The 26,836-nt window shown below is 49.0% G+C and overlaps 1 protein-coding gene across 5 annotated transcripts in view; it reads right to left on the reverse strand.

Annotated features, from left to right (window-relative positions):
- Nucleotides 1–16,553: 16,553 nt before the first annotated feature.
- The window catches only part of ZCCHC2 (zinc finger CCHC-type containing 2), a 65,740-nt gene continuing 55,457 nt past the window's right edge, over nucleotides 16,554–26,836 (reverse strand). For 3 of the 5 annotated variants that reach the window (XM_058691884.1, XM_058691885.1, XM_058691882.1), the window contains 2 exons: nucleotides 22,378–23,868; nucleotides 19,315–21,407 (listed from right to left, as the gene is read on the reverse strand). In XM_058691884.1, coding sequence (XP_058547867.1) covers nucleotides 21,340–21,407; nucleotides 22,378–23,868 — 1,559 coding nt within the window. In that variant the 3' untranslated portion in view covers nucleotides 19,315–21,339. Of the gene's footprint in view, nucleotides 16,753–19,314; nucleotides 21,408–22,377; nucleotides 23,869–26,836 lie in introns of those variants that run through there. The other 2 variants (XR_009250860.1, XM_058691883.1) reach the window with 2 other exon arrangements.

Consider the following 26,836-nt stretch of genomic DNA (forward strand, 5'->3'; position numbering starts at 1 on the left):
CCCAGGATACCTGGGCCCAGGACAGGTAGAGGCCCAGGACAACCAGAGCCCCAGGATAGCTGGGCCCAGGACAGCGGGAGGCCCAGGATACCTGGGCCCAGGACAGCGGGAGGCCTAGTCTTGTCTAAACACCTGAAAACATGGGCGCCTCAGTTAAATCACACCCCTGCCGGCTCCATGTCCGTGCTCACGTGGCTGCGTCTGCTGAAGAGAGTCACCAGCCCCACGGGGCTGCCTCTCCTTACGTACACACGCACACGACCGACCATCCAGGGCCCTTCCTGCTGCCCCACACTCGCCCATCTCCCCGGCCCACTCCCTCTCTGGCCCACTCCTGCCTACTTTCCCCTCGTCAGACCCCCTCAAACGCCTCTTCGTCCACCAACCCCCCCCCCCCCCCCAGCATCTGTGCCACACCCTGTGCCCTCCCTTTCTCGCAGTGCGGGGGCCAACTGTCCCTGCTCACCTTTGCAGCAAGACTCTTCTGTTCACAGTCACGGTCACTCGCTTCTCCCCTCCCCTTGTTGGCTGGAGCCACGCCACTCAGCCTCTTACTCTGCTGCTCCGTGGAAACCGCCCTCGCCAGAGTCACCGGTCGCCTCCTCCGTTGTCAAGCCTCAGTCCTCACCTTAGCGACCTGTCGGCACCCCTGCCTTGAGACACGTGCGTCACTTGTCTTCCCAGACACCACACTCTTCTGGATTTTCACCTACTCCCAGGTCCTTCCCTTCCTCTGTTGGTGGGCGCCTCCTCACCTCTCTGGCCACTGGAGTGAGCCAGGGCTCGGTCTTTGGACCTCCTCTCTGGCCTGTCTACGCGCACCAGCCTGCTGATAAATGCCAGCAATATGGTGATGGCTCCCCAGTGTCCCTCTCCAGCCCGGACTACTCCCCACGGGCCAGACTCCTGTGTCCAACCAGTCAGTCCACATCTCTGTGCGGGTTTCCAGTAGGCCTGCCCTTTGCAGAGTTCTCCCCACCTCACCAAGCCCATGACCTTCTGAGAGAATTAGTGCCTGAGAAGTCATGAAGTCACCCTTAAAAACGTCCTTGACTCTGGCAGACACGTAAGCAAGAAGAACACCTCCAAGAGCTGGATGTTGTCAAGGAGAAGGACTTCCTCCCCAAAGAACGCTTCAGGTAGAGTCCGGGGGGATCAGGAGAAAGGAAAGACTCCTGTGAGGTGAGGATGAGATCATGGAGGAAAATGGGCAGGGCCTGCCCTTCAGAGGTCAGACCAGAACCTAATCCGGGAACTTCACCCTTCCCAGAGCAGGGAACCCTCACAAAGCCTGTCTCACAGGAAGGAGTCTATCACTTCCCTGGACCAGGGGCTACAGCACTCTCCCTTTTCTCAATGGGAGTTTCGTTATTTCTACTTCGTGACTGTGTGTCGGCTGTGGGGTGTGGGGCAGACAACTTGTCCCCCTAAGTGCACTGATCACCGGATCATGTGGTCTCAAGGGAAAAGAACGTACGTGACCTGGAGATCCTGGATGTGACTTTGGGTTGTCTCCCTAGAGAAGGGGATGAGTATTTCTGTGTGTGGGAAGAAGAATGAGATGGTCTGGTGACCAAAGCGACGTACTGTTGCAGAGACAGTGCAATTTCCCTTCCTCTTGGGCACACAGGAAAAGGATGTTTCCCAGTCTCCTTTGTAGCGGGTGGGGCGGCATTACAAGATTAGACTGATGTAAGACAGGCAAAGACTGGTCCATAAAAAGTTACCCTTATGTAATTTTCCCTTTTATCCCCTCCCAAGGTGACCTTGGAGGCATATGTTGTGGACGTCAGTGTCACAGGATGGATGCAGCCCAGGTCGCTAAATGGCTACATGACACAGAGTCCCTGGATGACCTACTGACCCTCCCTAGCTTCCATCCTTTTTCCATCTCAGATCCCATTGAACTTGAGGTAAGCGAGCAAGACTTTTATTGCATTAGGTCACTGAGCTTTTAGGGTCGTGTGTTAGTTAGCCGATCCTGACTTATATAGAAGGCACTCAGTAATTATGGTGACTGAACGTTCTAATTTCAGAGCCCAAGCTTTTAACCGCTACACTCTCTTGACTGGCCTTCTGGATGCTCTCTCCCCCTTTCTTTATAACATTCCTTTCTGAGTTTAAAAATATTATGTGCTCAGAAACCAACACCACCACCACCACCAAAACCAAACTGATTAAAAAATGGGCACCGGACTTGAACGGACATTTCTCCAAAGAAGATGTACAAATGGCCAACAAGCACTTGAAAAGATGCTCCCAACATCACAGCCTATCAGGAAAATTCAAATCAAAACCACCATGAGCTATCACCTCACCCCGATTATGATGGCCACTCTCCAGAAACCAGAAAATATCAAGGGTCGGCGAGGATGTGGAGAAATCAGAATACTTATCCACTGCTGGCGGGAATACGAAATGATGCCATGCTCCGGAAAAGAGCACAGCAGTGCCTCAAAAAATTAAAAGCAGAACAACCCATATGACCCAGCAATTCCATTTGTGGATAAATGCCCCCAACAACTGAAGGCAGGGCCTCGAAGAGATGCTCTGCTTTATTTACAGCAGGATTATTCACAAGAGCCAAAGGCAGAAGCAACCCAAGTCTCCATCGAGAGATGAGAGGATAAATGAAATGTGTCACACACATACACTGGAATTATTATTCAGCCTTAATAAGGATGGAAATTCTGACCCACGCGACAACATGGTTGCGTCTTGGAGACATTTTGCTAAGTAAATACGCCGGGCGCTAAGACAAATACTGAATATCACAGATTCCACTCAACGTGAGGTTCCTAGAGTAGTCAAATTCACAGAGACAGAAAGTACAATGGTGGTTGCTGCAGGTTCACGGGGTGGGGGGGGGGGGAGGGAATGGGGAGCCGTTTAATGGCTACAGAGTTCTAGTTTTGCAAATGCAAACAGCTCAGAGATTGGTGCACAGTGTGAATGTACTTAACACTGCCAAACTGTATGTATCCTTAAAAATTGGTTAAGTGGTAAATTTCATGTTAAGTGTATTTCACCACAATTAAAACTCTTTAAGAGGTTATTATGTGCTGGCTTTTAAAACATAACAACACAGAAAGGAAGTTTTAAAAACAGCATCCTCTCTCACTCCAGTAGAGATTGCCACTGTGGAGAGGCTTTTTATGGAGCCAAAGCGGAGTTGTTTTATAAAACACTGATTCCGCAGCACACAGCGAAAGCCCGTTCTGGTGGAGAAAGAAATCCTGTTATATAGGGTGAGAAGGAGCCCACTTTCCGCTCGCAGGCAGGCTGGAACAGCTCCAGGATTTCTCCGTCTTCACATTTGAATTTGGTGAATATTGTCCTTGTAACAAGAAGCTCAGCGGCCCGAGGCGAGGCCAGCACTTGGGCAAACTAGAATCAGTTCGATTCAGGACCATACAAATTGATACCTGGGGCATTTCCTCCTTTCATTTACACACACGTTCACTCATTGAATAAATACTTGTTGATCGTCTACACACACTAGACGCTGTGCTTCAGGCTCAGGAGACAGCAGTGACTAGAAGAGGATGTTTACCTTCTCGTTGGGGAGAAGAACTGCGTACATGTAAACCAACAGAAATTGCAAACTGTGACGGGCTCTGAAAAAAAAAATGGACAGGGTAGAGATATGGAAAGGAAGGGGGGAGTGGACATTTGAGCTGAGACCTGGAAGATGGGAATGAGCTCCCACAGAAAGTGCTGGAGACACAAGAGGACACGTGAACAGACCAAAGGAATCTGTGGTGATGGGGTCAGAGCAGTGGTTGCCTCTGGAAGGGTACTGACTCAAAGCAGAGGCGGGGAGCCTTCTAGCCTGCTGGCATCTATATCTTTACTTTGGTGAATATCTATGTACGGAATTATGTAAAAGCTCACCGTGCTGCACACTTTAAAGTTTGTGCACTTTACTACATGAAGGTTATACAGCAATAAAAATAAAATAAAATACCCCTTCCCAAAAGAGAAAAGAAAGGGCGGAGGTGGGGGGAGGTTCCAGGTGGAAGGAAAATTAAGCGCAAAGGCCTACAGGTGCGGCTGGCTTGGGTGGGACAGCAGGTGATCCCAGGTGGAAGGCAGAGGCCCAGGGGCCAGGGGTCAGAGGACAGTGGGTTGAGTGATCACGCTTCACATTAACAGCAGTCATCCCTGGGGAGACAATTAAGATCGGGGCTCCGAGACCAGGGTTTTTAACTGTTAACTCTCAACACAAAAATGTTTTTGAACAAGTCTTCATGTCTCACATGTATCATTTTAAAAATAGATAAATGAGGCCATTTGTTTTTGCTTTGTTTTTTTCCTGCCTTTCCATCTGCTTGTTCTAAGGAGGCTGACGGCTCAGAAGGGCCTTTTCTTGTCTCCGTCGGGAAAAGATCCAGGGGTGGGAGGCCCTCATGATTTCTTCTAATCAGGCCTGCGGTCCTAAACCGTCCACTCAGAGAATCATCATCTGTTGCTTCTGGGAAGAACCCTTCACTCACCCAGCACTGACCGAGTCCTCACATGCGCAAGACATTTCTTGTTCCGCAGATATTCCCAGGTCCAATCTCTCCCTTCTCCTTTCGGGATGGAGCCAAATGCAGAGACCGCAAACCTGAGGCAGCTGGGTAGGATCCCGGGGTGATGGAGAAGGGGAGAAGATACCCCAAAGGAAAAATTTCCCGACCTCGTGGGCCTGCCTGCCAGTCTGGGCTCCAGGGCGCAATCCAGCTGAGGCCCTGGGGATGGGGCTGATGGGAGCAGGGGAGCGATTTCAAGACCACCAGCCCTGGGGAAAGCTGTGTCTCGCGCCTCTTGGAAAGTGTCCTCTCTCGCCTCCTTGCAGATGCACACTGGCTGGCGCCCACCTCCCCGCCCGGCCTCCAGGCCCCGGTGCGGGCGGCGGGGCTGGCTCGTCCTCCCCGGGCCCCGTCGGCCTTCAGCAGGGGCGACCGCAGGTGGGACTGGGCTGTCGCCAGCATCTTTCTGGACAGTTAGCATCCTCCGTCCTGGCATTACAGCAGCCCTCGGGGCGGCCTCCTCTGGAGCGGGGAGGTCCTCTGGGCGCGTCTCTCTCGGTGCTACAGGGGGCAGGAGAGGCGAGCAGGGGCGTCCCCGCCTGCCTGGGGATCGAGCCGCGGGGAGTCTCACCCACCCCGTGCCCCCACCTCGCCGTTTCCGCAGCCGCCCAGGGAGCCAGGGGACCCCACGGCCCCAGGCTGCCCTCGGGGCGCATGCGACCTCCCCCCCACCCCATGGCACCCCCTGCTGGGAGGCTGTGGGGTCGCGACCCCCCTCCCCCCCCCCCCCCCGCCGGCCGCCCGCCCCCTCCTCCAGCCCCTGCACCCCCAAACCCAGCGGGACCCTCGGTCCCCTGCGGTTCCACGTGAGGGCCTCCTCCCCAACATATTTTTGTCAAATGGATATTTTCAAACATAGATACTGGAGGAGGAGGAGTTGGAGCCTGAACTTGGTCGCAGGACAGGCTGAGACGACCCTGCGGCCGCCCTCGGGGAGGGCAGGAGTCCTCTGTCCTGTGGGCTCCTTCCCTACATCCCCAAAAGGCCCGATTTCCAGGGCAGCCACACCTCACTCGTTGCATTCCGGAATCGGGTGAGAACTGCCAAATTGCCAGAACAGATTCACTGCGGGGCCTCGTTGGCCCTGCAGTGAGGTTCCCGGTCCCGCACAGAGAGGCTCTGGGCACAGAACTGCCTTTTACCACCCACCCCCGGGGGTTTCTTTGTAATTCTGTGTACCTGGTTTCACGCACTTAAACACTTATTCTCTGGAGGGGCTGTGGCTTCCCCCGGCCACACTGGATAGGTAGATCACCCAAGGGTGCATGGAGTCTGAGGAACACAGCTAGAGAGCAACATACCTGTGCTCCCAATTGGTATGACTGAAGAAAGGGGCGTGCTCGACAGTCCTCACACAATCACAACGTCTACTTCGTTTCCTAATCACCAACACCTTAGATTCCCGGCGTCAGGAGACCTGGATTCTCCTGGCTGTGGCTTTTTGTCCTTAATCCTGTTGAGATCCGGCCCCATCCCTTCCCGTCCAGGGCCCTGTCTCCCTCGTCCAGTTTGAACCAAAAGATCCATCGCTAGAGGAGAGGGAGCTTTCTACGATTCTGCCACTTGTCAGTGCTACCGCTGCGCCCCTCCCTCCTCCTCTCCTTCCTCCCTCTCCTCCTCCCAAGTCACTTAGCAGGAGGTCTCCCCAGCCTCAGAGCTCATCCTGAGGTTTCCCTACCCCCTTTCCCTACCCTCCAGCAGCACCTGCCACGTGGCCCCTTTCTAATGGCCTGTCCTGATGGCAGACGATTGCTTGTGACAAATGTCCCTCCCCTCCACCATCCATTTTGCTCTGTAGACAAAAGGGGCAGTGGGCTCTTTGGCCAGAAGAAACGTTCCTTTTTAGTAGAACTTCCTGCCAGCCTGGGGCAGGAGATGCTGTGTTTGTACCAGCACTGTTGGATAGAACTTTCTGCTATAATGGGAATGTTCTCATCCAATACGGGGGCCACTGGCTACACTAGGCTATTGAGCACTGGAAATACAGCTAGGGCAACTGAATTTTAAATTTTATTTGAACATTTAAAAGTTTCAACAGCCATTTTGAGGTATAAAAGGCATCAATGAACTGCACATGAAGTGTAAAAATTGATGTTTCGACACGTGTCTGTGAAAGCATTACCACAATCACAGTAGTGAATATGCAGAGCATGTCCGGAAGTTTCCTCATGCCACCCCTTTATATCCCTCTGTCGTTGCCCCCTCCCCACCCCCCATGCACACACCCAGGTAAGCACTGTTCCGCTTTCTGTCATTAGAGATTAGTTTGCATTCCTTAGGATATAATGTAAATGGAATCATGCCTTCCGTATATATATATATTTTTTTTGGAGGGGGGGGATCTGGCTTCTTTCATTCAGCAAAATTATTTTGAGATTCACCCACGTGGTCTCTGTTGGTTTCCTTTTATTGCTGAATAATATTTAATTATGTGGAGATGCCACAAGGTCACCTGTTGATGGATTTTTCGGCGGTTTCCACTTTTTGGCAATGAACACGTGAAGCTGCTATGAGCATTCTTGCACAAATCTTTGCAGAGACATAGGCTTTCATTTCTCTTGGGTAAATTCCTACAAGTAGAATGGCTGGATCATGGTGGGCGTTTTGTTTACCTTGTGAAGAAACAGGAAACTTCTCCAAAGTGGTGGTACCGTTCCTGCCTGGTCCTCCACGAAACCGGCCAACGACGGGTATGATCAGTCTCTAATTGTAGCCATTCTGACGGGTCTATAGGGTTATCTCATTGCTGGTTTTTTTTTTTAATGTTTATTTTTGAGAAACAGAGACAGAGTGCGAGTGGGAGAGGCGCAGAGAGAGAGAGAGAGAGAGAGAGAGAGAGAGAGGGAGACACAGACTCGGAAGCAGGCTCCAGGCTCCGAGCTGTCAGCACAGAGCCTGACGAGGGGCCTGAACTCACAGACTGCGCCATCATAACCTGAGCCAAAGTCGGACGCTTAACCGACTGAGCCACCCAGGCGCCCCTCTCATTGCGGTTTTAATTTTTATTTCCCTGCTGTCTCATGATGTTGAGTATCTTTGCATGGGATTATTTGGCATTGGTATATCTTCTTCGGTGAAGTGTTCATTTTGTATTATATTGTTTTCTTATCACAGAGTTTTGAAGGTTCTTTACATATTGTAGATGCAAGTCCCTTATCAAATACGTGATGTGCAAATATTTTCTCCCAGGTGATTACTTGTCTTTTTAATTTCTGAATGTTTTTCAAAGAGGGGAGTTTTAATTCTGAGGAAGCCCAGTTTAATTTAGTCTCTTATGGGTCATGTTTTCAGTGGAGCACCTAAGAAATCTTTGCCTAGCCCAAAGTCGCAAAGGTTTTTTCACTACGTTTTCATCTATAAATTTTATAGATCTTTTTTCCTTTCGATGTATGGTCCATTTTGAGTTAAATGGACCGTTAAATGCACTACTTTGCATACGGGGCAAGGCGGGGATTGTTCAGTTTTTTCAATACGAATATACACTTGTTTCAGTACCATTTGTTGAAAAGATCACCCTTTGTCCACTGAATCACCTTTGTCCCTTTATTGAAGATCAGTGTTTGGTGTGTGTGTGGGGTCTATAGCTGGACTCTCATATTCCACTGATCAGTTCATTTAAACTTAAACAGCCACCTGTGGCTAGTGGCTACCAAGCTGGGCATCTCAGGTTTAGACTGTAAGCATCTCAAGAAGGATACAATTTGTGATTCTCATCAGAGAAAGCTCTGCTGTAGGCTCCGGAATAATAATTATTTGAACATTCTTACCGTATGGTTGCTAAAGGGGAACTAGACTCCCCCTGTTGCCCAGGAAGTGGACTGCAATTTTCCTCCTTCAGTTTACTATCGGGCTGCAGACCCAAGGAGACGGGAGGGCTCCAGGCTCCGGGGTCCCACGTTCAAACCCTGACTCGGCACCTTACTGGCTGTGTGACTATAAGCCAGCTGCTTAACCTTTCTCTGCCTCAGCTTCTTCATCTATAAAATGGGTATCATAATCATAACCTATTTCAAAGGATTGTTTGAGGATTAAATAAGGCATGGAGTGCTTAGGATAATGCCCGGTGCATGATAAGGACCAAAACCTCGTCATTACCATTACCTCCTATGGAATAAAAGACAGTAGCAGAAGAGAAGGACGGTCTATACTTTCCAAGACCCCTTTTCCTTATCTTCAGAGAAGCTCTCGTATGTTTTAGCGCGTGTCGCAAACACTTTAGCCTCCGTACTTTCGGTAGCTTAATTAAGGTACTTACATATTTGTCCAAAGTCACACGGCTGCTGCAACTCCTACAGGAAGCCTCAGCTTAAAAACTGGCTCACTTATCCTTACTCCACGTGTCTCTGTAAATACAACAAGGAGGAACTCAGTCTTCTGTGTCCCACATGAGGTTCAAGGAATTATGAGGCAACACTGTAGGCCCACAATTAATATTGAATTAATTCATATTCAATGAATACTGAACTTCAGAGAAGATACTTAGCTATTCTGAAGCCTCGGGACATCGCATCTAAATCCAGGTTTTAAGTTTCTAAACTCTGTGCTTTTAACTTCATGATTTTCAAAATCAGTGCACATCTGAGCAGCCCGGAAGCCTGTGAGATGCCCCCGCTCAGCACCCCCACCCCTCCCAGGTATGCTGCACTGTGGGGCCGGGTGGACCCTGGAGTGCACGTTTCTCAGGCCCCCCAGACGGCGCGCGGAGGGCCCTGGGATAAGCCCCTGGCCCACTGCATTCTGCCACTTTCACTGGACTTTTCCAACTGTATTCAATCAAGAATGAATTGCCACAGCAAACACACCTCCACCTTCCATTAGGCGGAAAGTCCGATTTAGGAGGGAGCTGGGATTCAGAACCAGCTTTGCACAATGATTTGTCTTCCCTGGGGCCGTACACACTGCGGAGAATCTCACTTTGCCGTGCTTTCCAATACAGCCGAACATGTGCGTTTTCACACTGAACTTCAGAGCCTCAGACGCTTTGTTATTCGGAAGCATTAGGACATTGCCTCAGTTTGTCATGAGGTGGGTGGGGTGGGAGGAATGTTCTGGAGACCCACAGGAATAGCCCCTCCGTGAGGCTGGACTTCCCTTTCACTGCCCACGCACTGATTTTCCATCCTGTGGGAAGCAGACAGGATTAATGGTCTAGCTTATTGTCTTTTGTTCTGCCAAGGCCCTACGAAGGTCTGTGTGTGTGTGTGTGTGGGGGGGGGGGGTGTTCCAGAAAGGAGTCACAGATGCACTGAGGAGCCACAGGCCACACCTGCAGCCCCCGCTTGAAGCCTGCATTTAAAAACTGGCTTACTTCTTCTTTTACTACGCATGTCTCTATAAATAAATCGCAGAGGAACTCAGCCTTTGTGTCCCAAATAAGGTTGAAGAAGTTATGGGCGGGGGGGGGGGGGCACGCCACTGGAGGCCCACGATTTCTGTCTTCCGGGCAAAGAATAAAAGGGGTCAGCAGTGGCCAAGCCCCCTGAAAGTGCCTGGCTGTCCCTACATGGAAGTGACTTGGATGCCCCCAGGGTCTACACCCACTGCCAAGTGACCTGTGCCAGCTCTGGGTCAAGGGCTCGGCAAACACTGAGGAATCCATTTCTGGCACATCAGTGAATGCACCAGGAAGTGCCACTGGGGACTGCTCGGTGTGGCATCCGACAAATGTAAAGACAGAGTGAAGCCCTCTGACTGGTTTCTGTCTCTTAACATTCCCACATTTCCATTTCATTGCAGTGGAAAGAACAAAGCAGAAAAAGAATGAAAAGACAAAGATTTTCAAAACTCGTACTGGACAAAACATTAATATCCAAAATATACAAAGAACGCTTAAAACTCGGCATAAGAAAACCAACAACCCAGCTTTTAAGAATCAGCGAAAGATCTGAACAGACACCTCACCAAAAAAGATGGCAAGCATATGAAAAGACGCTCCACGTTGTATGTCATTAGGCGACTGCAAATTCATACAATAATTACCACTACATACTTACTAGAATGGCTAAGATCCAAAGCACTGACAACATGAGATGCTGGTGAGGACAGCAGGAACTCCCATTCACTGCTGGCGGGGAAGCAAAATGGAAGTCATACAAAATGGAAGACAGTTCGGCAGTTTCTTATAAGACTAGACATATCCTACCATGCGGCTTAGCGACTGCACTCTTTGGTATCTACTCATAAGTTGAAAATGTACATCCACACACACCCTGCACACGGATGTTTAGAGCAGTTTCACTCATAATCGCCAACTCCTGGGAGCAACCAAGACATCCTTCAGTAGGTGGATGGATAAATAAACTGTGGTCCATCCAGGCAATGGATTCGTCAGCAAAAAAGGAAATGAACTATCATTTCACGAACAGACACGGAGGGACCTTAAATGTGAATTACTTCACAAGGCGATCTGAAAAGGCTACGTGCTGTATGAATCCAACTAGGTGACATTCTGGAAAAGGCAAAACCATGGAGACAAGAGAATGATCACTGGTTGCTGGGGATGGGAGGGAAGGATGAGTAGTAGGCAGAGCATGGGGGAGGGGGCAGGGAAACTACTCTGTAAGATACAATGGGGCCAAAATGTCATACATTTGTCAAAACCCACAGAATGCACGACACAGCAGTGAACCGAACGTAAACTAGGGGCCTTAGTAGCCAAGTTTCAATATTGGCTCATCCGTCATAAAAAGGAAAGCTATAAAATGCACGTAGAGAATGATTGTATGGAATAAAAACGGTTAACAAACAAAACAAAGTGCAGTCTGGTCCACAGAAAAGAGGCATTCCTAACTTTGAAAGGTCCTAAAATAGGAAGGCGGGTTTGGAATAGGAAAACATTTCTGAAGGAAATGTACCGATGTGTTAGAGCTCCCTGTAGGCTAGGGAGTGCATTAACGCTTGAATGTATTAACCCTCACAGTGCCCCGTGGACACGCCTGCAACCTGTATGTTCAGGTAAGGGCGCTTACTCGGACAAGGCTCCAGCTCAAGTGGCCGTTTTAGGATTCAAACTAGTCTTTGACGAACACTATGTCACATTGCCTTTAAAGAAAATGAGCAATTGGACGGAGTTTAAAAGACTGTCCAGGGACCTCCCTAAAAACAGACGTATGGTATCATTTGTTGGTTAGTAATTAGATCCTCCCGAAATGCTTGCAAAGTGCTTGCCTAGCGGTGTCAACGTTGCCCCGGAAACGGAGTTCGTGCTCCTCCGTCAGGCAAGCTGCCCTCCCTCCCCTCACCCCTGCTGTCCTGAAGGCAAAGTTCAGCCACTCACCTTTTCCTATTACCATAAATCCCCCGGAGTCGAGTCGGATGTGGCTTCCCTGTAGGCCTCGCTGCTCCTGCATCGAGCCCAGCCCGTAAAAAGACAACTCCTCCGGTGGCTCGGGGACTCTCTTCCGTCCCCCGGTGGCGTGAGGCTCAGGGGTGGCTTGTGGACCGGGTGGGGGCCTCCGGGGACCTAGCGGGGACCTAGCGGGGACCAGAGGCCGCGGCCGCCCGGAACCAGGCCCGCAGCCGCGGCAGCGCCCCCTGCCGGCCGCGGACCCGCGCTCAGGCCCGAGCGGGAGGCGGCGGAGGGACGGGAGGAAGGAAAGGCCGCGGCGGTGAAGCCAACGCACGGTCTCCGCGGGGAAGCCCCGCTCTCCGCCCCCCCCCCCCCCCCGCTCCCTACGGCGGTAGAGAGGGTCCCGCCGCTGCGCTGCGCACCCCCAGCCGAGCCCGGCGACGCGGCTTCCCCGGCGCCCGTCGACTCCCGTTCCAGGCCGGGCCCGCTCAAGCCCGGCGCCCCCCGGGGTCGCCGGTCCCTTTCCCCCTGCCACCCCGCGCCCCTCCTCTAGGAAACATCGGCCCAGCCCGGGCGAACCCCCACTGGCCGCGATTCCTGATCCCTGCTGCACCTGCCAGTGATGGCCAATTCTTTCCGGGGGGGGGGGGTGCTCATTAAGGGCACACCCTCGCTCTCTCCATCTTGGGGTACTTCGGAGTTCTCATTGTCAACCTTCTTTGACGGCTCTGCTTTGCTCCCACTCCCCAAACTCTTCCCAAACAGGAACTTCCGTTCTGTAGATCTGAGTTGGGGTAAGGAAGGGCGAGTCCAGGGGACCTGTGTTTTTAAACCCTTCAGGTGACTGCAGCAGGTGATCTTTGAGACCAGCGCGGGACTAGCACGTGTCACTAAGCGCCACAAGTTCACCAGTGAGCAAAACAACTCCTGGTTTTCTTGGCGACCTGCTTCTCCCGCCTCCCTCCCAGGTGCGGGATAGGCCCGCTCCTCAGTCTTCACCGCGCGCCGCGCAAACCGCTCCACACACGGCCCCCGCCGGGCTCCCGCTAGCTCCGCCTGCCGTCTCGGCTCCTGGCCCGACACACACCCTCCGTGGCAGTGTGTCTTCCGAGACCCATGTGTGGTCATGCGGTTCTCTTTGCCTTGCCAAGTCTCCCCTCTTTGCCAGGGAACATCGGACTTCGTCCTTCTCGGCCCAATGAAGACGTTGTGCCTTTGAAAATCCTCCCCCCAGTTCTTGGCAGGCGGAGTTCACCTCTCCAGTCCCTGTGATCCCACGCTTGTCACCCCGTCACAGCTAGTTGCGCCCCTTAGGACCCTCTGAGGTCCCAGCCAACAGGTGTTTGCTAAGCGGCTGCCTAAATGTGTGCAGGCCTCCTCAAGCACCAGATGCTTTTATTGCGCTAAGAAGACGCAGCACCAAAAGGACAGAGTGTAAATTCCTACACTCCCACATTGGAACCTTAAAGACCTTGGGAAGTGCATCTTTATTTAGAGGAGGTCGATAGAGGTCAGGGGTACACAAGCTTTTTTTCAGACAGACTGTAAGGATTTCAGGCTCTGGTGTAACTGTTCAACTTTGCCAATGTAGGACGAAAGCAGCCGTCATGACGCGTACGTGAGTGGCTGTGTTCCAATAAACTTAATTTGTAGACGCTGAAATTTGAATTTCATATACTTTGCACGTGTCGGGGACCTTATCTGTGGACCTTACGGGTTGCCAGTCTGAGAGCTATGTTCAACCCCGTGTCCTTTGGCACAAGACTCGGTATATATGAGCTTTATTTTTTGACTCAAAGGCCCCACAAATGAAAACTTTACGAGTAGAGAACCCAGAAACGTCACGCTAGAGGGTAAGGAGGAACAGAAACTACTCTTCAGGTAGATGGCACACAGCCAGAACTGTTCGTGCTGCCATCTAGAGACTGGGTAGCCTCGCCTGAGGTCTTCTCTCGGAACTCTTACCCCCCAAGGGCCCAGAAAACAGTCTCCCCTCCCATCAGCACACGGAGACGGCTGGGGTTGGGGTTTGTGTTCCTGACCACCCGCAACAAGGCCTTCAAATCGGTTAAGCCAAAAGTAAGTGTACAGGCAAAGAATTAGAAAACTTTGATAAACCTTTTAAAGTGAAAAAAGCAAGCTTCAAGTCACAGAATCTTGAGATCACTTAGTTCAATTTCTACCACCCTTTCCCAACCAAGCACTCAGCGTTCAGATAAGAAAAAGAAAGGTCTAGGAGGGCTGGTTGTTCTGAGGTGACAGAGGCTAAGACGGAGCCTGCCCGCGAGTCCCCCTTGTCCGATCCTGTCGCCGGAAGCCCCGCAGAATCACCCTGACGGGCCTACAAAAATCCGGTGACGTGGGCACAAAGCAGCGGAGATGCCCAGGAGGGAGGGCCGCGGGTGCCAATCCCACTGTGTCACGCAACTGCTCTGTGCCCTCGGGTACTTGGCCTCCGTGCCATCTCCCCAGCTGCAAAGCAGGGCAGAACACCTGCCTCCCAGGCTTGTTGGATGCTTAAGTGGGCTAACGGTGTCTTGGCCCCTAATGGGCATTAAGGCTTTAGTAATCATGAATTCCTTGAGCACCTGCTGTGTGTCACATTTAGCTTTACGGATGTTGCCGGATTTAACCTTTGCAACTATTTTACAGAGTGAACATTATCTCCGTTCTGTAAGTAAACCCGAGAAAGGTCACGCGTGCCGTGGGCGGGCGCTGGAACAAAACGGCGACGGACGCCGCCTCTTACACAAGTGTGCGTGACGAAGGCACCCAGCATGCAAGGGACGTGCCAGGTTACAGCGGCAGGCCTCTCTTTCCCGCTTGCCCTGCTGCTCCATTTCTGCAGTTCTGTAGGCTTGCAATGAATGGAATATTTGCGTAATGCTCAACTTATCGAGACACCTGGGGATAATTTAAAGCTCAGTGTTTCAAGAGAGGTATTTGCACATGTTTAGTGCACGTAGGTGAGAGCTGCTGCTCCCCGAGTTTATCTGAGACAGGCGGATGCTTAAAGCCCAGCTCTGAAAGTCCCGGGGTTTCCCATCTCCGAAAACCTTCCCTCATCCCACGTCTTCAAGTCCCTCAGCAAGACACAGAAAAGACACGTTTGGACTGACCGGGCCTGGGCCCCGTCCTCTCTCAGCAATCCAGGGGCCCCAGGGTGGTCTCTCTCATTTTACAAGGCTGAACAGGTCACTGCCCCTGGCTGAGCGGAGAAGCACCAGTGCGGGGCAGGAAGCAGCATGTGAGATAAAGCACCAATGTGAGGCTGGGGCCGGTCGCCAACGAGGACATCGGCGTGTCTGTGGCACTCACCGCTTCTGAACCCCGAGTTCCTGACCTGTGAGACTGGAAGGAGGAAGATCCCACACCCTTCACACTGTGCTGCCCAATGAGCACAGGGGAAAGTGCAGAGGAAACTGTGAAGTTCCAGCAGTACTGGATTAAGATGTTTGTAATAAATTGAGAATGCGGTCGCTGAAAGAGGAGACTGCTCAAGTTACATTTATGGCCAGCTGCCTGCGTTCTTTACGGTTTTGGGCACAGGCTTACAGTCTCAAATGTTTTCTGTCTTACGTTCAATTTTCTCTACGTTAGGTCAGTGGGAAAGAACATCCGTTTGCTTGCATTGTCCTCGTCCCCCACCAGGTGGCGCTGCTTCCCAATTAGCAATTTCTTTTGGTGAGGGAGGCTGGCTGAGACCTCCTTTTAAGCGGATTAAGTTGGAGCTGAAAGACGAAGAAAAAAAAAATGAAGAGCCACCCGGCCCCCCACCTCACCCCCCGCCCCCCCCCCAAATTTCAAGTAGCAAAACGGGATCTGAGAATTAACGGCTCTGGTGACCGAGAACTGCTGTTACTGCACAAGAGGTAGATTGCGGGAAGAAGGGTCTTTGATGCCGTCTGTGATGTGCCCCAGTCTCCAGAGCAGAAAATTTCGAAGCCTACAGCCTCTGTGCTCCCAAGATGCACAGACATTTGCAAACACACACAGAGTTCAGGCAACATGTACCCACGCTCCAATCCAGAGGGCTCACATTTTTCAAAGGAGGAATGCATTTAAGAATTAGGTCAGTGTCTCGGGCGCCTGGGTGGCGCAGTCGGTTAAGCGTCCGACTTCAGCCAGGTCACGATCTCGCGGTCCGTGAGTTCGAGCCCCGCGTCAGGCTCTGGGCTGATGGCTCGGAGCCTGGAGCCTGCTTCCGATTCTGTGTCTCCCTCTCTCTCTGCCCCTCCCCCGTTCATGCTCTGTCTCTCTCTGTCCCAAAAATAAATAAAAAAAGGTTGAAAAAAAATTAAAAAAAAAAAGAATTAGGTCAGTGTCTCAAGACACTTGCATGTTACAGGCACAAATGCTGTGTTGTAAGCAGTGAACAAATGCTGACGTTAGATGGACCTTCGGAATCCAAACTGTGTAAAGCCAATGTGCTAATGGGCGTTCTCTGGGGGACAGCGCTGCCCCCCTGTGTACGGACCTTGTGATGGGTACACCTGAGTTGACACCTGGGACCCCAGAGCCCTTCATGCTCATAAGAGCCGGCCCCTCTACCCCCTCACCACCCGCCCCCCAAAAGGAAGGTCCGGAGATACGGCGACCACGTTTAAAGTCAGAGCACCCCTCTTCCTCACTTACTCCCCCACACCTCATTTCTCTGAAAATAGATGGCCCTTTCTGTGGGGTGGCCGGGGTGGGGGAAGTCAGCATTTTTCTTTATTCTTTGGAGATGAAGCGATGGAAGGGTTATGGGGTCGAACTATTGTCACCGCTTGCCTCCATTCGGCTTCACTGCCTTAACAACCTTAGAGTGCTTTTGTAACCAGTATGTAGAATTGAAAAAAGACGTCTTCCAAGCTCAAATGGATGATGCTTTTAAGTACTAGATGCTACCTGTCAAAAAAAAAAAAATTATTTTACACTGTGCTTTCATCTTTCTGGAACCTTGTCAGAAAAATTTGATTTTTAGCACTTACGTGAAAAGTTAAATGTGGATCTGCCTTGTGAACGAACTTATTCTACTCCAGTATCGAATAATCAGAACCGCACGACTCAGCCCATAGCCGCCATTAGTTGGTAGGCTCTCCGACTAGAGTTAATTTTTGAGGACAGGGAATATTTGGGGTCTTTTATCAGTGGACAGAGCTGAAATAACTGAGTCCAACGTAACGCAGAACTGTGTTTTGCTAGGTTCCTCACCACCCCTTCCTCCTAGATTCAGTTCCCCTCCGCATTTCCAGGTCTCTCAACCGGTGCAATTCTCCTGTTCATCAAAAAAGAATTCAACAGACATCGGCATGCCTCCTTGGCGCTATTTCATTACGTTCGAACTTTCGCACGTGTGATTTCATTTGACCCTCATGGCTATAATTTAAAATAAAGTCTCATTTTCTCTCTGGGGAAAATAAAGCTCAGAGGCCCCAGGTTCCTTCCCCTTGCCTCCTTCTGTCCCCACTTTTCCCGCTGCCTCACCGGTGCCCTAACCAGCCTTCGAACGGCCAGACTTTCTTTCGTCAACCATCCACGTTTCTTTAAATACGTAAAACCCTGGATTGCGAGGAACTTGTTCTGCGAGCGTTCCACAAGGCCAGCAAACATTTCTAATAAATTTTAACTTGATAAATGAGTGATGTCTTGCCATATGAGTCGTACATTCGGCCAAACACCACATGATCGCAACCGAGTCAATGGTTCCTGAAATACACTTTGATATATACAAGTACTTTGGATTACAGGCATGTTTCCGGAACTAATTATGCTCGCGAGCCAAGTTTTTACTGTACCATCATTAACGTGTTCTTCCTCTACTTAAAACTTGGTAATTTCTAATTTTTCAACTGACCTCAAAGTCTCCAGCTTGACTCTATTTTACCTGTTGAACCACACACCTCACAACTCTTTCCATATGTTCCATCTCCTACACCGGCCTTCGTCTCCTCCTCCCACATCCCCGGCCACAAAACACAGTCGCTTCCATTCCCGAGCCTTGCCTTGCGTCCCCTCTTCTACACTGGGACCATCCGGACCCTGCCCCTCTCCACATTCCCCTCCTCCACAGAGCCTGACATGGGCTCTTCCAGGGTATGCTTGGCCCTCCCATGCCAAGCCTTCCATGGCACCGTCACCTCCATGCAGGAGGGTGTCAGGATACGGACTGAGGGACCGGATGCTGTCAGCGCGAGTGTAAACCACTTGGGAAACAATTTGGCAAATCCTGGAAAACTGAGCATTTTTGTGTGTCTTACAACCCAGCACTTGGCACTCCTGGATTTATATCCTAAAGAACCTTCGCACGCACGAACCAGGAGATGGTACAAACATGCTCCGGTGAGAGCAAAAAAAAAAAAAAAAAAAAAAAAAAAAAAAAAAAGCACCCACGTTTGTGGACAGAATGGAAATTGTGTGTGTGTTTGTGTTTTTCCCCCATGAGACACAACAGAACAGTGGAAAGTTAGAGACAATGAATACACTGCAGGAATGTAACATCAGGACCCCAAACCAGTAGAGACAGTCATGCAAGACTATGTACGAGACACCTTTTCCATAAAGCTCAAGAAAAGTAGTACACGGTGTGTGAGGGAGGAGAATGTGACATGTGAGGGGAAGGGCATGGGGACAATAAAGTTTACAGTCGTGGGCTCCTTGGTGCAGCGGCAGAAAAGGAGGGAGGAGGGGACACAGGTAAGGACACGGGCAGCCTGCGCATTAACGTGAAGGTGGCTTACGGCTTGCGTGTCCCACGTGTAGATGCACGGGTGCCAGCCGAAGGGGAGAAGGGGAGGGCTGGGGCCTCGGGAATGCTGTGATCATTTGGAACCCACCGTCCGAATGGGGCCAGAGGGGACATTCATTAGATGCCTCTGGACAATCGTCTGCTGTCCGGTCAGCTGGAGCCCTTGAGTGCCCGCTATTGCGTGAATGCTGGGGGACAACCATAGGACAGACAGGGCCTGGGCCACGCGACAAGACCTCAGGGACCGCCACCAGACGTGACTGTATGGTGCACACGAGGAAAGGGTCTCCCCGTAAATTACTGACTGCGTAAAAACGGACTGGAGACTGGGTCACGGCCAACAGAACCGGTGAAATAAAAGCTAGTCAATAACGCACGGAGAGTCGCCTGGAAAAACACCATCGTAATGAATCTGCAAAAGCAAATCGTGTTCTCTACACTTTGGGGGAGGGAAGCCTCAACCAGAAACACAGCTCTGGGCACGCGGCGTGCGCTCGGTGGGCCCGGAAACACAGTCTCTCCTCTCCGTGGTCACACAGGTGACCTCCGAAGCAAGGCTGCTGGAGAAGAAACTGAAGAACATCCAGGTGGTAAAGAAACTTTGGGATTCGGCGCCCCACGTCCCAGGGGAAAACGGCTCGATTCATTAACAAGAAAAAACAAATCACCGTGTGTGAGGCCCTCCTCCTTTTCATTTTTACAAAATCTGCAATAAACCACAATTCTTAAGCTGTTTTTCATTTTTTTTTTATTGCTGTTAATTCAAGGAAAAAGGGTTGCATAAAATCCAATCTGTTCTAGAAATATAAGTGGCCTTTCCAGTACATAACATTTCAAATATCAAAGTATATGGTAAACATACAAATAAGGAGAAGGTAACATACCTCCTATATACAGTACAGTATTTTAAATCATAAAATAAGCTCCATAAAGTACAACTGGCAAGTGGTTCCCAACACGGCCCATACGTGGCTCATCAAAACTCTCACTTGGAACAACTCAACGGCAGCTTAGCAATTAATTTAATAATGTGGTCCAAAAATACCCAGATCAAATAAAATATATTTAATCAAAATAATTTCCTTTATGCGAACTTTCTTCTTTAAATTAAAGCTTTCATCTACCCCTTGACACCCACCCCTTTCCCTTCCCCCCGAACTCCCACCCTGAAAGTTAGTTTCAAAATGTACATTGCTGTTATAAATATAAATGCTACCCAGGAAGCATTAAATGAAGCTTCTCTTTTCTTCAAGTTTTTCCTTTTATCTAGCCATCTGTTAGGCTTCTGAACCCAGACCAAGGATTTAAGTTCCTCTGCTGGGCACTGACATTGCCCCACACGACACGAATCTATCCCTTCTGCTCTGTACTGAGGAATGGGAAAACAAAACCAGCCCGACCCTGAACCCCTGACTGTCCGGGGGCAGATGCTCATTGCTGTTGAATGCAGCAGTTCCAAAAATACACCCAAGGCTTCCAGATAATCTCAGTGCACTTTAGGAAATCAAAAATTACCTGGAAGCAATTTAGTACATAGATTGGCTTTAAAAAAAACTTTTTTTTTTTTTTTTTTTTTTTTTGGAAAACAGCAGCATTAAACTTAGTGACAGGACACAGACATAATTACTACTGTCTGCACACACTCGGAAGCCGGTCTTTCACATTATGATCACGCAGAGTGGGAAACTTATCAAAGTGACTTTGCGACGAGAGAGACGGCTTAGGGAACGAACCTGACTTTCGCAGAAACCAGAGCTTCCGCTCGGACTGCAACAGACCACACAGATCTCGAACACAACGTATCACTGCTACAGTCGGCGTGAGAAAAGAAGCAATCTTTACTCCAGTAGTGTCTCTTTAGCACGACACGGTGACAGACTACAAGAGAGATCAGCCGTCGACGTTCATCACAGACACAGACACACACACACACACACACACGACACTCACACGTTTGTTCACTTTATGTCTCTCTGAAGCAACAGGCTAAAAAAGTATGACGAAGTAAAAACTTTTTTTGTTGTTTTGTTTTTTTTAAGAAAAAGCTCTTTGTCCACTTCATACATCATATTTTTTCAGTTTCATATGGTTTTACTTCTTCCGCTCTCTTCCACTTAACTTGCATTTTGATTTGGACAACAAGCACTGCATATATGTATTTACGTGATGCTGTTTATTACATATATACACACGATTTGGGGAACTTGATTTCTCCTCTCAGATGAAGGTGAAGCACTTCACCCTGGATTTACAGGCCACAGGAAAGGGGGTGGCGGGGAGACGTGTGTCCTTTGCGGTGAAAGTGAGAAAAGCTGGGAAGAAGCAAAGTTTCTCTTTTTCAAAACCATATGACTGTCACCAGTGTTGTAAAAAAAAAAAAAAAAAAAAGAAAAAAGGTCAAATACACAGTTTTAAAGATTCAGTAAACATTGCACACAGCAAGTATTCAGTGTAAAAAAAAAAAAAAAGCACAGCAAACATTTTCCTTTTGATAGTTTGGAGGTTTAAATTACATGTATCATACAGATAAGCCTGTTGTTGAACCAGGAGACCAGAGGCTCAAAAGCAACGCTTTCTTTTTTGTTTTGGACATCAGTACAACAGAAATGAAAAACCCCAAGTGCATAGAAATCTAGGAAATGTATAGACAAAGAAACACAAACAAAATACCTTTCCTTTCCTCCCCTCCACACCCCACCATGACTCCCCAACACGTCAGGGTATTAAGCAGTCAAGCTTTACGCGTTTCAGTCTGCAGAATCCAACGTATCATTAGAAGGGGGGAGGGGAGGTGCGTATCTCAGTCTGTAAGTGCCTAAAACGGGAAAGACAGAACTGCTAAGTCACTGCTTACAACGCAATGCATCACAAACCACTACAAGATAACAAAAGGGCATGCTCGCCAGAAGGCAGCTTCCTCCGCACCACTATGGTCCCAAATGGTACACGGGATTACCTTCCAAAGTAAGAGGAAGTTTGTGCTTTAAGTCCAACCTAAAGCTAGCAAACCCAATCTTCCTTTCAAAATGCCAAATACACATTCGCACTTCAAGACTTCTTTTCTGGATGAGACTTGGCAAAATTGACAAAAGCCAAATCCAAGTGAGAGAGAACAGTCTGACGTCTACGCTGAGTTTGTGATCTTACTCCCACTTATTTAAGAACATCTTTCTTGTTCCTGGTGGCGAGAACATTAAACGGAGTTCAAGCTAACTCCCTTGCTCCCAAACCAGTGCTTAAATATTTTGTTCCTTAAAATGCATTAAGCATCTTTTTTTAAGCATCTTCTGGGAAGGGAAGGGGCAGCGTGGCTGGGGGGGGGGGGGGAAGTGTGCATGGGGCCAGCCGGCTGTGCATACGTGTACCACACTATAACTAACAATCATACCTGTCGGGTGACTAGAATTACTTCCCACTTCCTCCTATTTAAAACTTTCGCTTACTCTACAAAACAGGACCGTAGCTTTAAAAAAAAAAAAAAAGTGCTGCAAACAAGAGATCTGCTATCATGTGACACAAATTCCCATTATATTCCTTCAAAAGTGCCTCAACGGTTCTTAGGCTCTCACTGGAAACTCAATTCCTCAACTCCCTCGCGCTGGGTGGGTGGCCCGGGTCTATGCTATGTTTTCCCATTTGCCTCTGAACGATCTGTCACTGAAAGCACACCATCTGTAAGTGAGCACACACCAGCTCCTTCTGCCACAACAGGCTCCCCGCGCTCAGTGAGGTGGGGAGAAGCGGGCACACTCAAAAACAAGTCCTCTGGGAGCTCTCATGATTACCTTGTTGACTGGCCTCCATGGACGACTGCTTGCACTCCTGTGCGTAGTGCCCGCTTACACCGCAGTTGTAACATGAAACGTTCCCGTTCTTCTTGGGCCCCGAACCGCTCGTGTTGGCGACTACGTTAGGTGCTGGATACACAGGGTAGAATCTCCCAAACCCCGCCATTTGTTGCATGCCGTAGTTGGCTTGGCTCCCCATGACCGGGTCGTGCACCAGGCCGTTCGCATACGGAGTCTGAGGCAGAAAAAAAGGAAGTTGGTTTCCATTGCTCTGATGTGCTTGGTTGAGGTAGCTGCCGTTGCAGATGGATGGCAGAGTAAAGAACGACGGGACTCGGTACATTGGTCCGGGCATCGGGTTGGGATAATAGTAACTGTTCAGCTGAAGGCTGCCGTTGGTCCCGCAGCTGCACCTTCGCCCGCAAGAACCGCAAGGACCCGAGCCCATCTGCTGCGGCGGCAATACTGTCCCGTTGGCGTTCGTGTTTCCCACAGCGCTGATGTAAGACGTGCTGTCGCTCTGTGCGGTGCTGTGTGTCAAGGCGGGGCTCGGGCTGGGGGCGGGGCCTGGGGTGTGGGTGGGAACCGCGGGAGGAACCGACTGGGCCTGACTGATGCCCGCACCCGCGGACTGGGCCGACGCCGCCGCCGTGCTGAGCACGCTGGAATTCTGGCTGGGCAGCACGCCGGCAGCAAGCGGGGAGCCCGGCAGGGTGTAGGAAGCTGGTGGCTGTGCGGCCGAAAGGCCGGCTGCTGGGAGAACTACCTTCACATTGGTAGGCTGAGGGACTGTCCCAGTGTTTCCCTCGATTTGAGGCACCATTTGATTGAGTCCTACCACCTGGGATGCAGATTTTGCGATGGGGTCCGTGGTAGCCACAGGAGATCCCGGAAAACTACCTGGGCTATGGACAGGGATAAAGGCAGTGTTTGGTGATCCGATGCTCAGACTCGCGGGTGGCTGCTGCGGGATGTTAACCGGGCAACTCTCGGAGGACCCCTGTGGCGGCGGCAACTTTAGCCTCTGAATTGTCAGGTGCAGAGCAGGGGCGCTGCTGTGCGGGAGGAACGCCGACGGAAGAGGTAAAGGGGAAGCCAGTAATTCGAGGTGTTTTTCGGATTCTCCGGTAGAAGCTGTTGGCCCCAGTATTCCAACAGGGGTAGAATTCGTGGACTCCCTTATTGCAGAAATTGCAACGGGACTGGGAACAAGCATCCCTATTGTCTTGCCGTCAGCGGATTTGGGTGGAGGGACGACAACGTCAGACTTCTGGGCACCATTGTGCATGACACAGTGTAAAGTTGGCATAAAAGAAATATGCTGATACTTGGGCGCATGTAGGGGGTCTCCTAGAAGGCCTCCGTTGTCGCTTCCTAACGAAGCAATCTGAACAGGTGGCTTGACACTGACGGTCTGGTTGACAGAACCACAGCCTGTAAACCTGGTTGTTGACGGATTCCCAGAATCCTCAGAATTGCTGTCTGTGTCTAAGGAAAACAAACACAAACAGCTGTCAAAGCGGAACTCCGATCTCTTGCTAGAAATAAACTTGAACTATGTATCTAAAATGAACTCTGAAGTTTGGAAGTGGAGGAAATGTGTCCCTCGGTTACCTGACAGCCAAGAATTTTTGGCTGTCTATGGACTTCGTTTAAAAGAGAATCGGGACAAGGCGAAACCACGGAGATAATAAAAAGACCAGTGGTTGCCAGGGGTGGGGAGTTGGGGGGAGAGATGAAGCACAGGGGATTTTTAGGGCAGTGAGAACGATCTGTAGGGTATCATAATGGTAAATGTAAGTCATTATACATTCGTCCAAAGCCACCGAAGGTGTAACAAGCAAGAATGAATCCTTAGGTAAACAATGGGCTTTGGGTGATAACAGTGCGTCAGTGGAGGTTCATCCTTGACAAAAGACGTATCACTTTAGTGAGTGGTGCTGATAATGGCGTAGGCTATTCATGTGGCAGAAGCATATGGGAAATCTCTGTACCTCCCTCTTTATTTTACTGTAAACCTGAAACCGCTCTAAGACAATTAAGTTTTTAATTAAAAAAAAAAAATCCATGGAGAGATCAGCAACAAAAAAGTTAACTGGAGGCTGAATGAAGCACAATACAAAGACTGAGATTTATTTGGTATCACCTGATTACTGAGAAAAGGACTGGATATTTTTTAACCTTCATCAATTTTAGGCAATTCGCTTAATTTATATTCTGTACTCCAAACCCAAGGTCTTCACAGATGTCTCCCGTACATGACACAATTTAAAGGAGCTCAATCACAAGATTGCATTTAACCCAAATATCTAGAGCAAGGGAATGGAAGACAATGGAATAAATGCTCTTACTCTTAAATATTTCAGCGGGGAAATAAAGCCACGACTATAGTCATAAAACAAATGGTGTTAGAACACAAGAAGCAAGACAAATGTAAGAGTGCTGCCATTTCTCCAACGGCAGAACCAGTGAAGTGGCAAATACAAAATTATACTTCATACGGTGTTTATTGCTGCAATCACTCTTACGCTTGTATACAGAAATAACTGCAATCTAAACTTCCCCTGGATTTCCTGACTTTTGGTATAAAAAGGGCAAAAGAGAAAGCCCAGTTCACAGCATATAAACATCATAAACCCAGATACTGCAAGAATATGTATGGAAACCATGCAATTAAATATTGTGCCTATTTCAATGTCTTTTTGCTCATAAATACAGGCAGAACTGGACAATGTACTTAAAATGTTTACATTTATTAAGGTAACAGTGGCTATAGTCAGCTGTTAAAAATTTTTGAAACAATACTAAAAACAAATCATTAACAGCAGTCTTTCTCAAGAAAGGTTAAACAGAACCTGCCTACTGACACAGAATGTCAGCAGTTTATTAGCTCAATTGCTAGAAAGAAGAAATTCAATTTATCAGTAAGTGGTTCTAGTAGAAACTTCCCTTAATAACTGAGGTGCTTCTTGCTAAACTTTTTTAAAAAAAGTATCCAAAAATTAATAACTTATCCAAGGCATTTTATCTGTAGCTGTACCATCAGAGGAATACACAGTAAAAGATAAACATTTCATGGACCCACGAACACATGGCCAACTAATCTTTGACAAAGCAGGAAAGAATATCCAATGGAATACAGACAGTCTCTTCAGCAAATGGTGATGGGAAAATGGGATGGAGACATATAGAAGAATGAACCTGGACCATTTTCTTACACCATACACAAAAATAAACTCAAAATGGATAAAGACCTAAATGCAAGATAGGAAGCCATCAAAATCCTAGAGGAGAAAGCAGGCAAAAAAACCTCTCTGACCTCTGCTGTAGCAAATTCTTACTCAACATATCTCCAGAGGCAAGGGAAACAAAAGGAAAAATGAACTACTGGGACCTCATCAAGATAAAAACCTTCTGCATGGTGAAGGAAACAATCAGCAAAACTAAAAGGCAACTGATGGAATGGGAGAAGATATTTACAAATGACATCTCAGATAAAGGGTTAGTATCCAAAACCTATGAGGAACTTATCAAACTCAACACCCAAGAAACAAATAATCCAGTGAAGAAATGGGCAAAAGACATGAACAGACACTTTTCCAAAGAAGACATCCAGATGGCAAACAGACACATGAAAAAATGTTCAACACCACTCACCATCAGGGAAATACAAATCAAAACCACAAGGAGGTACCACCTCACACCTGTCAGAATGGCTAAAATGAACTCAGGCAACAACAGATGTTGGCGAGGATGTGGAAGAAAAGGGTCTCTTTGGCACTGTTGGTGGTAATGCAAACTGGTGCAGCTGCTCTGGAAAACAGTATGGAGGTTCCTCAACAAGTTAAAAATAGAACTACCCTACGACCCAGTAACCACACTACTAGGTATTTATCCAAAGGATGCAGGTGTGCTGTTTTGAAGGGGCACATGCACCCCAACGTTTGTAGCAGCGCTATCAACAACAGCCAAGTATGGAAAGAGCCCAGATGTCCATTGACAGATGAATGGATTAAGAAGATGTGGTGTATGTATATGTGTACATATGTATACACATACACATACACACACACAATGGAGTATTACTCAGCAATCAAAAGAATGGAATCTTGCCATTTGCAACAATATGGATGGAACTAGAGTGTATTATGCTGAGTGAAATTAGCCAGAGAAAGACAAATATTGTAAGACTTCATTCCTATGTGGAATTTAAGATACAAAACAGATGAACATAAGGGAAGAGAAGCAAAAATATAAAAACAGGGAGGAGACAAAACATAAGAGACTCTTAAATATAGAGAACTGAGGGCCCTGGAGGGGTTGTGGAGGGATGGGCTAAATGGGCAAGGGGCAATAAGGAGGACACTTGTTGGGATGAGCACTGGATGTTATATGTAGGGGATGAATCAGTGGATTCTACTCCTGAAGTCATTAATGCACTATATGCTAACTAATT

Source organism: Neofelis nebulosa, chromosome 11, assembly GCF_028018385.1.
Source record: "Neofelis nebulosa isolate mNeoNeb1 chromosome 11, mNeoNeb1.pri, whole genome shotgun sequence".
Lineage (NCBI taxonomy): Eukaryota > Metazoa > Chordata > Mammalia > Carnivora > Felidae > Neofelis > Neofelis nebulosa.